Below are 12,338 nucleotides of genomic sequence, written 5' to 3' on the forward strand. Positions count from 1 at the left end.
TATTCTTTCAAAAAATATATTATTTTAAATTCATGATTATTCCTGAAGTAAAACATATAATTAATGTCATGAAGATATTGATTAGTTTTACTACTTGAATGATATATGGTTATATAAGCTTTAATCGTATTTTTCGAAATTAAATCATTGAATTATATCTTATTTTGAACCAGAAGTTTAATCTGACTTTATTCCTTAGCATGACCACTTGGATCATAACTAGATTAATAATGATGCGAAATTAAAAATTCAAATGAATATTCAATAAGGAATCAAAAGATTTTTCAATTTAATCCTATATAATATTTGTTTTTTTTCATGAAAATTTTTTATCAACCACCACTAACTAAAATAGGAACTGGTTTCCCTATATTTCTTAAATTTAATTAGAATGACAAATGGAACTTATCTTCCTCCATATTAATCAGCTAAATATTATTTGTATATAATAAATTTGATATATATACTAGATGATCTACAAAATTATGTTAACATTTTAAATTTTGAGCATGATTTTCAGACTATATAATCGAAACTGTGTCTCACTAAAGCTAGTGTGTATAAATCTTAACATTTCAATAAATGTTAGTTGGGATGTCAATAAATGATTAAACATTATTGTTTATTAAATGCCTCCATTTAATTTAATTGAGAACAAAGTGCTTTTCATTTTTGTTCAGGAAATTTTATTACGCATGATGTAAATATCATAGTTCTCCTTGTTATAATTAGTTATGGTCGGAGCCTAATTTCTTCATCAGATTATTTGATAATACAATTAATCTACCACATTCCACTAAGATGAAGTAAATAATGTTGAGAATAAATGTGTAATTTGATCCCTTATCTCAAATGGGTGATATCAGTTCTATGATTGTCAACTTTGATTGGACAAATCTCTCAACATTAGGAAAAGGAATTAAGAAGTTGGAAATAATACACAAACGCATCATTATCTAAATTATTGCAAAAGTTCATTTAAACCAGAAGTTCGAAAGATAATTTATTTAGATACATTTACTGACCAGAGAGATCAACAATATTTTACGCAACAATTTTAATTGATCCAATACGAATTGATATCCTAGGGGGACAATTTGATATCATTATATTTTATATATCTATGGAACATATAAAGTGCGATGATATTCGATTCTAATAAAAAAAATCTCTAGATGAAATTTGATGATATCTCAATAAGTTATGTCATTATGAGAAAATAAATAGAATCGAACAAGAAAATTAAAAATTATCGACAATAATTTCACACATAATATACTATATCATATTTTGAATATCAAGGAATTGAAATAAAATTCTACGAAATACATCGATCAAAATAATGATTGATCAAATAAAAAGAATACTATTCTAAATTGAATTTATTTAAGAAACTTGTAGTTTTTGAATGCGATCCTAGTAAAATTAAACTCAATTGAGAAATCGAAAGTTTCTTAATCTACAGTCTGAACACGTAAATGTGTATACTTATACGAAATGAAAAAGAAAAAGTAAAGTCGTAATATAAAATTTACGACTCTTTACATAAGAAATGTCACGAAAACTTGTATAAATAGATAAGTTATTATGTGGTGGATGTAATCACAAATCTCTTTGATATGCATATAATAAATGCGATTATATTAAACATACCTTATATAAAAATTTAATACTATCCATGAAAGATTTAATATGTTTGATTAGGGGTGTCAAAAAAGCTCGGAGGCTCGGGTGGCCCGTGGCCCAACGCGGAAAAAGCCCTAGCCGGCTCGGCTCGTGGCTTAGGTCGAGCCCGAGCCGGTCCGCAAGCTTTTATTTAAATAAAGAGAGAGAGAGAGATAATTATGCCAAGTTTGTTGCCTTTAAAAATGCTGTTTAAAAAATAAATAAATAATCGAGCCTGGGCTCGTAAAAAAGCTGGACCATTTTAACTGAGCCGAGCTCGAGCCTAAAATTTTAGGCTCCAGTTCGACTCGACTCGGCTCATTGACATCCCTATGTCTGAAACATAATTCAAGTGATATTATCACAAATGGGTATAAATACACATTGCACTCTTTTTTCCTTGACTAAGATTTTGTTCCATTAGATTTTCTTCGTAAGGTTTATAATAAGACAACTTGCATAGTCAAAAGAATAATGTATTCTTTTTCCTTTATTTGAATTTTTCTTAATAATGTTTTAATGGAGCATGTTCTTTATGCAATGATACCCTTCACTTGCAAGACATTTATCCTCAAAAGGTATACTTTTATATATATGAAACTCTCAAAGAGATCAACAAGTGTTATTTTCTAAATCGTCATGTTACTAAAGTTATAAAAAATTGATAAAATATATCTTATAAAGATAGTGTTATTTGAAGACTCTTTAAGAGAACATGAGACATACTTCACCAACATCGACACATAAGGCATGGATCGCTTAATACAATAATTGAAATAAGGGGAAGTACTTATACTCTTTTTTTTTTTTTTTTTTTAAGTTTTGTTCTATTGAATTTTATTGATAAAGTTTTAATAATGCAGTATTTTATTACTCCAAATTATTTTTACTTTTTTTCTTTTGTTGGCATTTTATTCCATTGGATTTTTTGCCAAATAATGTTTCACAGGTATAATTATTATGCAAATAATCAACAAGGTGGGAGTGTTGTAGAATAATAAAATAATTATTGATGATTATTTAATTTTATCATGATATATAAATAAGTCTTATCTAGTTCAAAGAGTTTATTTCATTCCAATTATAACTCTTATTTTAGAACTTATGAATAAGGGTCTTGATTTTCAATAAAGTATACACTTGAGTTTTGACTCTTATATTCTTTTCTCTTTTTCTTTCTTTTCATAACATATCCAAGAATTTCAATTAAGCCAGACATGGGCTTATGCACATTTCAAGTGAAAAAATTAAGGGCAAGTTACAAAAATACCCTTAAAATTTGGAACCTCTTGAAAATTCACATGAAAAATTTTTTGGAAGTAAAAATACTATTTGATATTAAAAAGTGACACAATGTCACTTTTTTTTTCAATAAAATTTGTCACTAAAAAATGACACAATGTCACTTTTAAAAGTTAAATGTTATTTTTCAATTAAAAAATAAAAAAAGTGATAGAAATCAATAAGGTGACTGAAAAAAGTAACATACATTTAAAAAAGTTACACAAATTAAAAAAAGTTACACAGGTTAAAAAAGTTACACAAATTAAAAAAGTGAAAGAAAATAAAAAATGTAACAAAATAAAAAAAAAGTGAAAAAGAAGAAGAAAAAGTGACATGAATGCAAAAAAGTGACAGAAAATAAAAAAGTGACATTCTTTGAAACGGTGACAGAATAAGTATTTTTTCCTTTAATTTTATTTTGGTATTACCTCTTTTAACTTATTTACGGGCTCTATTTTTTCAGTTGTTGGGTGACATTTTTATTATCATTTCGAATATTTACGAAATACTTTGAAATATATCTTTACGAACTTGAAAATCGATAAATGTCGAGTTCATAATAACAAGTCAAAAATTGTCACTAGTAGGAGTGAGCGTGGTCCGGTTTGATCCAATTCCAAAGGGAACCGAATCGAACCGAACTGAATCGAATACCAATGGAAATTTTAGAAATGGAACCATTGGTTCCATAGCTAACTATGGAACCGAACCGGAACTGAACTAATCGGCTTCGATTCGGTTCTTTACATTGAAAATGTAAAAATAAAATATTTACTAATAAAAAATATAAAGATGCTATCAACGTGATACTTTTAACAAAATATAAAAGAATCGAACATACTATTGAAATATTTATTTAGGTATATGTTTACAAAGTGAAAACAAAATAAAAATTATGTAATCAAAGTGAAAACAAAATAAAAATTTCGCATCTTAGAAATGAAATTATATATTGTAAATAAATTTCTTTAGATATAGATTTACCCAATATTCGAATTTGGATTGAGAATCAATTAATCAAAGAATTATAAGAAGAGAGAAGGAAATAATCAAAGAGAAGAAGGAAAGTGCTAGAGTCTAAAATTAAGAAGGAACCATATTAATTTGTTTATAAAAGTGTTGGAGATTGAGTGATATATTTTACCAAAAAAAAAAAAACTCCTATGAGAACCGTCTGGTTCCCGGCGGTTCTCATATTATAACCGGGAATCGGATCGGTGTCGATTAGTTCTTAATAATTTGTCCCAAAATCAAATTATTTTTTAAAAGATCCGGAATCGAACTAGTCGATTCTAAACGGTTCCGGTCCGGTTTCACCGGTTTTGAAAAAAAATGCTCACTCCTAGTCACAAGAACTAAACTTTATAATTATGGTTTATTTTGCGTTCAATATTTCAAGCGAGATAATTTTTGATATTTAGACTTCATTCATAACATATTTATCATGACCTTATTACAAGCTTTCTAATAAATTTTGAATCGCAGCGTAAAATACCGTATCAAACCAAAAATTTTTAATAATAAAAATTTAAAAAAATAAAAAATATCAGATTGGGAGTGTGGCCGTTTGTCTCTCTCAAATGATTTTGCTGAAGTTCAAATGTTTTATGTTTTTAATTGACGTAATTAATACGCTTTGATTTAAGTGTATTAATCAATTCCGTCTTTTGTTTAGGGTACTGTGTCTAATTTCCTCAAAAATTAAAGCTAAAAGTGACGGAATTAGATAAAGTGTGCAAAAAGAGAGAAAGGTTGAGGACTGAAAAGTAGGATTTTAAAGGATTGGGAAGAATTTGATGCAATTGCTATAGGTAAAGGACTAATTAGAAAAACAGAAAAAATATCGATTTTGAAGTATTGTCTTGAACCCTGGTTTATATTGGGAAAGTTGAACTCCGACAATAAAGTTGCAAAATGGATATTCATAATGAACTGAAGTTTTCCTTTTATAGTCTTTTAATTTTTTTTAAAAAAATAATAATAAAAACATTCTAGGACGAGGATGGTTTTGAGGGAAAGAACGTTTGAAATCTTCAACTTTTATTTATATTATTTATTCTATAATTTTAGTTGGAACGAGTTGATGTAGTTATAAGAGCATTCTTTGTATTAGTGGTTAGTTGTTTCTATATTGCAGGAATTAGAGGGGAGTTATCTTGTATTCTACTTCTCTGTATAAAGGGTGTAAAGGAAATTAAATGGAAAGCCGACGAAAGTTAATTTACAAAATATTATTTGTATTTGGAGGTTTTTTGTTCCTTGAAGACCAATATCTAAGAGCTCGGGTTTCTATATTTTATATTTTCTCGTTACTAACACAACATGTAGCATTATTCTTTTTGAGATTCAAGCAACATAAAATTCGACTGTTGAAGAGACATGATAAAAAAAATTAGTTAAGGACCACCTTATTGTGCAATCAGCTCGATTGAAAGATGTTCGCATAACACCTACATTCATTTCAGAACTTCCATAATCCCTTCCTAAACCTTACCTTAAAATAAAGTTGAAACATGAATGCTTTAAGTTCTTGAATATCTTAAAAGCATTCATTGTATTAAAAACGTTGAACCCCAACCTTGAGAGCTCCCACTTCTCTGCCTCTAGAGCTTTGTGAGGGAGGTAAATCGCGGGATGTGCCCCAACAAGTCAGAGAACAAGAACTGTCTGTACACTAAAGCATTCATTGTATTGTGTATACTCATGGGAGTACGTGCACTGTGGTTCAATATGTACAAAATCTGCCACAGATTAAATAGGCTAGATTTACAACTCAATATCTGTTTCAAACATTTCCAAATTTTCCTCATCAATGGCCACCACTTTTTTGGCACCTTTAGGATTACTACTAACTCTAGAAGAATTCGATAAAATATTGAGCTGTAACCTCTCGTTTTTGGTTAAATCGCCACCCGTAATGACACCGCATCCTTCGTCCTCCTTTTTCAAATCAGCTGGAGCCAAGAAACAGTCTATTGACAATCCCTTTATGTTGAAGTCAACTTCTTCAATACTCCAAACTTCTTCCATTCTTGTCTGGTTATGGCTTTCAGAATTTTCGCCAAACCTAAATAATGACACAGAAGTCCTGCCACCATGCGCGATGTTAATGCCATCAATTGTTCTGTAATCTTGAATCAATGACTCCATTGTCGTCTCCCAAAATACATCGTTGTCTCCGGGAACCTTTATTCTTAGGAGGTGAGAGTCTTCTAACAGGGCTAAAAGGCCAGTTCTTTGGCTGAAACAGCCACAAATAGTGTGTCTGACTATCTCAACATTTGAGCTGCTTCTTGCTATCAAGGTAGAGGGCTCTGCGTCGAGCTTTAATACAAAGCAGTCTTCATCATTGATAGTCTTCTCACCAATACAGATGGAATTGGAGAATAAATTGGCAGTCGACCTTGGATCGAGGCCCTGTAGACATAGTTAATCGCTAGTGATAAGTGAAAATTGCAACAGTGAATGTACTGAACATGGACATAATAGATTTTTTGTTTAACCTCTGATAAGAAAACAATGTCAAAAAAGATTGGCGCCCAAAATTTTTTAGAAAACTTGATTGTGGCTTCTTAGCTGGATGCCTGGATTATAATTATGAGTTTAGTCAGATCATGTGTTCCGAAATTTGACCTTTTAGTGCAAATATTACATAATGACAAGCTTTACGACGTCGATATTGACTTTATTGATCAAGAACTTGAAATTTGCAAGCTAAACTGCATACTTTTGTACCTGAACAATAATAAGCGAAGCTTCTGATTAGGTAAAAAGAGATTAGGGGTAAGCTGGGGCCACATGGGAGTGGACCAGCAAGAAGGTGGACAAGTTTATGACTTTTTAAGGACATGGGATTTTGTTTAAGCCCAATTTTCCCCCTAGTCAAATATAATCAACAACCAATTTGAAAAAACTGGTATTAACAGTTGGTCCAGGGCTGGCATTCCTTTTCTTAAAACTGTAAACGAATCTTAAAGCATCTAATCAAAATTGAATGGTTCCTGCCTTTGAGGTACGCAAAACTCTCATTCTAACAGTTTAATCTTTTAGACAACATAAGAAATAAATGTATATGTCCAAATCTCATTCTTGATCAAAACAAGCCAAGACTGAATTAAAAAAAATTACCTGTAAGGATCGACGTAGAGGCCTTGGTGGACCTCGGGATGCGTGGGAGTGATGCCATGGAGTTTGCCTCCAAGCCACTTTACCATCACTACCAGCACTGATCTTACAACCGGAAACCACCAATTCCAAACTCCACAAGTCCGGCCTCTTCTGCCACAATACAAATCCTCCTATCTCTCCAGGCCCATGTTTCAGATTTTTGATTTTCATAGCCTTACTATTGTTCAAACTCAAATGCTCTCCAGCTACAAATTCTGATGCAGCCATCTTCACCTTCCCCATGGCATACATGCTATGAATCGAATTCAATGCGAATTCTCCTCCTGCAGCCGCTATGTATTGTTGCACTATATATTTCGCCATTGAAGCCTCCTGGATGCAGATAATTTATTCGGTGAGGCATTTCATCAAACAGGACGACCCAGAATCAAATACAAAAACTCAAAATACATGAAATTGTACCTAACAAAACAAACACGATCTCAAGATATTTTAAAGATTAAAATAAGTTCATGACTTACGATGGGATGATCTTTAATGTTGTCATTAACAACAGTTTGATCACAACGGATAGGAAGAGGGGTCAAAGGGGCTCCAATAACACCAAGCAAGAACTGGATTTCCGTGGTCCGTCCTCCAAATACAGAAGTGACCTGCGGTGCTCTTTCAGTATGCGATCTCATCCAAGATTTCATGGTTTGCCAAGATCGATTCTTGTTAGAACCAAACATCTCTTCTGGGATGGGCACCTCAAGCACCGTATCCAGCCCATCTTCTCTATCCAAGTTTGGGCACAAAGTCCTCATCTGAATCTTAATTGTGATTGAATAAAGAACCGATTTCTTCAAATGGAAATTGGGTTTTTGCAAGCAATGGGATTGTGAGAAATATATGAAATGTGGGATTGAAGTAGTAAAGGTTGAAGGATGAAAGGGAGAGTGCAGTGGGCAACCACCAACGTGCAATTCTTTGTCAATGTCGTGATCGCACGTACATCTTATTTCTGGCTTTCACACTCTCCAAGGAGACAAATTTTGATTGTTTATTCGGATTCATTTTGAGATTAAAAATCCTAATTTATGTCTTCGTGAAAAGTTGAATATATGATTATTCAATGGTCAGTTAGATTCATTAATAGCTTTCATACCATTATCGACACTACTTACTATAGATATTGTTGCTGTTTGCGGTTATTATGATAACTGATTTTTTTATCGTTAAAGAAAAGAGTTGGTTCCACCTATCAGTGAAAAAAGAAAAAATGAAAGCTGGAAAAGTAAAATAACTATCAAAAAATTGTTACAAAAAGGGAGTTATAAAAGTTAACCCATGTAGAAGTTCTAAAACTCTATATTTTTGGTACGTGGTAACAAGGACGCATCAGAGTTTGTCATAAATATTGAAAAATTTCACGTCTCTCAATTTATTAGATTCAGTTCAACATGTTAAACATGACTTTTAAATTGGGTAGATACTAAAATTAAAATTTTAAATTGCTTTAAATAAATTTGAAAAATCTTTTAGGGATTCATATTTAAGCTAAAATTGAGATATTAATTAATTGAATCATACTATTATCAAAATCATCTTGATTGAGTTGTATCAATGAATATGTTAGCATATGATCTTGACTAATTTGAGCCCTTTTTTTTTTGGTATCTAAATAATGTCAATATTCCTAGAGCTCATTCACTTTGAGGCACTTTGCCAACTAATCTCCTAGATGTAAGCTTTTCTCAAATCTAATAAAGAATCACAATATTTTCAATTTATCTTTTGTATGATTTTTTGGCACAAGATTGTAATGAAATTCTTATGTAAACAAAGTTTTGTCAATACAAACAATCAAACTGGTCGGATGGAGAACGAATAGTTAAAAGGCTTCATTTGGGTTTCCTTTTCAGTTCCTTACAAATTATTTTTCAAAATCAAACATTAATTTTAATCATACATATACTAAGACCCACAAGCATTACCTGATTCCTAACTTCGTATAATTTTAAGTTTAACAACTATAAGATAGACACAGAAGGATATGGGGAAAGTTTGAAATACAAGTATGTTCGTCTCAATAAGTTACTCAATTTACATTTTAAGTAAAATGTTAAACGTAGCCAGACATGGTTATTTGCTCCATAAAGACGAAACATAAGAGAATGGGTGAATAATTATTTGGTGCATGCTCCCACTCCCACCTGAATTTTGGGGTAGAGTAAATGTATCTAACAACATGCACGTCGCTGAATAGAACAATACACGATTAAATATGTCGGGCTGCCTGCCGGCCGGACGACGTCTTAAACCGACAATTACCCGTCGGTTGGTTAATTACGACATTCGATCCATGTCATTCTGTTATTAAATGTTGACAAATTAATAATGATTATTAAATATCTCTATATTCTATTTAATTAATTAATTCTTGATGCTTTCCCAATCTGACACGTGTCTTTTAAATTATCAATCGCCCATATTTTAAAGTTAGTTTTTGGCTATACTCTAGTAACCATATCAACTAAAACTAAACTTGTTAAAGATTATAAATGTTTTTAATTTATTTTTTTTTTATTTTGAATGTCTATTTATTTATTTTTTTTTTTTTGTCAATTTTCATAGCCTTACTATTGTTCAAACTCAAATGCTCTCCAGCTACAAATTCTGATGCGGCCATCTTCACCTTCCCCATGGCATACATGCTATGAATCGAATTCAATGCGAATTCTCCTCCTGCAGCCGCTATGTATTGTTGCACTATATATTTCGCCATTGAAGCCTCCTGGATGCAGATAATTTATTCGGTGAGGCATTTCATCAAACAGGACGACCCAGAATCAAATACAAAAACTCAAAATACATGAAATTGTACCTAACAAAACAAACACGATCTCAAGATATTTTAAAGATTAAAATAAGTTCATGACTTACGATGGGATGATCTTTAATGTTGTCATTAACAACAGTTTGATCACAACGGATAGGAAGAGGGGTCAAAGGGGCTCCAATAACACCAAGCAAGAACTGGATTTCCGTGGTCCGTCCTCCAAATACAGAAGTGACCTGCGGTGCTCTTTCAGTATGCGATCTCATCCAAGATTTCATGGTTTGCCAAGATCGATTCTTGTTAGAACCAAACATCTCTTCTGGGATGGGCACCTCAAGCACCGTATCCAGCCCATCTTCTCTATCCAAGTTTGGGCACAAAGTCCTCATCTGAATCTTAATTGTGATTGAATAAAGAACCGATTTCTTCAAATGGAAATTGGGTTTTTGCAAGCAATGGGATTGTGAGAAATATATGAAATGTGGGATTGAAGTAGTAAAGGTTGAAGGATGAAAGGGAGAGTGCAGTGGGCAACCACCAACGTGCAATTCTTTGTCAATGTCGTGATCGCACGTACATCTTATTTCTGGCTTTCACACTCTCCAAGGAGACAAATTTTGATTGTTTATTCGGATTCATTTTGAGATTAAAAATCCTAATTTATGTCTTCGTGAAAAGTTGAATATATGATTATTCAATGGTCAGTTAGATTCATTAATAGCTTTCATACCATTATCGACACTACTTACTATAGATATTGTTGCTGTTTGCAGTTATTATGATAACTGATTTTTTTATCGTTAAAGAAAAGAGTTGGTTCCACCTATCAGTGAAAAAAGAAAAAATGAAAGCTGGAAAAGTAAAATAACTATCAAAAAATTGTTACAAAAAGGGAGTTATAAAAGTTAACCCATGTAGAAGTTCTAAAACTCTATATTTTTGGTACGTGGTAACAAGGACGCATCAGAGTTTGTCATAAATATTGAAAAATTTCACGTCTCTCAATTTATTAGATTCAGTTCAACATGTTAAACATGACTTTTAAATTGGGTAGATACTACAATTAAATTTTTAAATTGCTTTAAATAAATTTGAAATATCTTTTAGGGATTCATATTTAAGCTAAAATTGAGATATTAATTAATTGAATCATACTATTATCAAAATCATCTTGATTGAGTTGTATCAATGAATATGTTAGCATATGATCTTGACTAATTTGAGCCCTTTTTTTTTTGGTATCTAAATAATGTCAATATTCCTAGAGCTCATTCACTTTGAGGCACTTTGCCAACTAATCTCCTAGATGTAAGCTTTTCTCAAATCTAATAAAGAATCACAATATTTTCAATTTATCTTTTGTATGATTTTTTGGCACAAGATTGTAATGAAATTCTTATGTAAACAAAGTTTTGTCAATACAAACAATCAAACTGGTCGGATGGAGAACGAATAGTTAAAAGGCTTCATTTGGGTTTCCTTTTCAGTTCCTTACAAATTATTTTTCAAAATCAAACATTAATTTTAATCATACATATAGTAAGACCCACAAGCATTACCTGATTCCTAACTTCGTATAATTTTAAGTTTAACAACTATAAGATAGACACAGAAGGATATGGGGAAAGTTTGAAATACAAGTATGTTCGTCTCAATAAGTTACTCAATTTACATTTTAAGTAAAATGTTAAACGTAGCCAGACATGGTTATTTGCTCCATAAAGACGAAACATAAGAGAATGGGTGAATAATTATTTGGTGCATGCTCCCACTCCCACCTGAATTTTGGGGTAGAGTAAATGTATCTAACAACATGCACGTCGCTGAATAGAACAATACACGATTAAATATGTCGGGCTGCCTGCCGGCCGGACGACGTCTTAAACCGACAATTACCCGTCGGTTGGTTAATTACGACATTCGATCCATGTCATTCTGTTATTAAATGTTGACAAATTAATAATGATTATTAAATATCTCTATATTCTATTTAATTAATTAATTCTTGATGCTTTCCCAATCTGACACGTGTCTTTTAAATTATCAATCGCCCATATTTTAAAGTTAGTTTTTGGCTATACTCTAGTAACCATATCAACTAAAACTAAACTTGTTAAAGATTATAAATGTTATTAATTTATTTATCTTTTATTTTGAATGTCTATTTATTTATTTTTTTTTTTTGTCGAAAAAATTTATGACATGTGATTGGGAAACTTGATATATATATATATATATTTATTTATATTTATATTTATATTTATATTTATTATTATTATTTTTTTTTCCGTATCTCCTGTTGGCCCGACAATATAGTTGTCTGGGTTTTGGGAATATATCTTCATACAATTTAGAGTAATGCTCCTCTACCAGACCTCTTATGCTCCTCTACCAGACTTGTAAGAGGTCTGGTAGAGACTTCCTCTCCCATTTTCTCTTA

General features: G+C 31.4%; 2 protein-coding genes across 2 annotated transcripts; both read right to left on the bottom strand.

The window, feature by feature from the left end:
- Positions 1-5,619: 5,619 nt before the first annotated feature.
- LOC111377614 lies at positions 5,620-8,120 on the bottom strand. Its single transcript, XM_023000741.1, has 3 exons — positions 7,599-8,120; positions 7,078-7,449; positions 5,620-6,366 (listed from the first exon to the last, which is right to left on the bottom strand). The coding sequence occupies exons 1-3, from the start codon at positions 7,881-7,883 to the stop codon at positions 5,716-5,718; spliced, it is 1,308 nt and encodes a 435-aa protein (XP_022856509.1). The 5' UTR covers positions 7,884-8,120; the 3' UTR covers positions 5,620-5,715.
- Positions 8,121-9,181: 1,061 nt separating this feature from the next.
- LOC111377617 lies at positions 9,182-10,541 on the bottom strand. Its single transcript, XM_023000744.1, has 3 exons — positions 10,003-10,541; positions 9,684-9,853; positions 9,182-9,272 (listed from the first exon to the last, which is right to left on the bottom strand). Exons 1-3 carry the CDS (start codon positions 10,285-10,287, stop codon positions 9,182-9,184), a joined length of 546 nt encoding a protein of 181 aa, XP_022856512.1. The 5' UTR covers positions 10,288-10,541.
- Positions 10,542-12,338: the final 1,797 nt, after the last annotated feature.

Source organism: Olea europaea, unplaced genomic scaffold, assembly GCF_002742605.1.
Source record: "Olea europaea var. sylvestris unplaced genomic scaffold, O_europaea_v1 scaffold1687, whole genome shotgun sequence".
Classification (NCBI taxonomy): Eukaryota; Viridiplantae; Streptophyta; class Magnoliopsida; order Lamiales; family Oleaceae; genus Olea; species Olea europaea.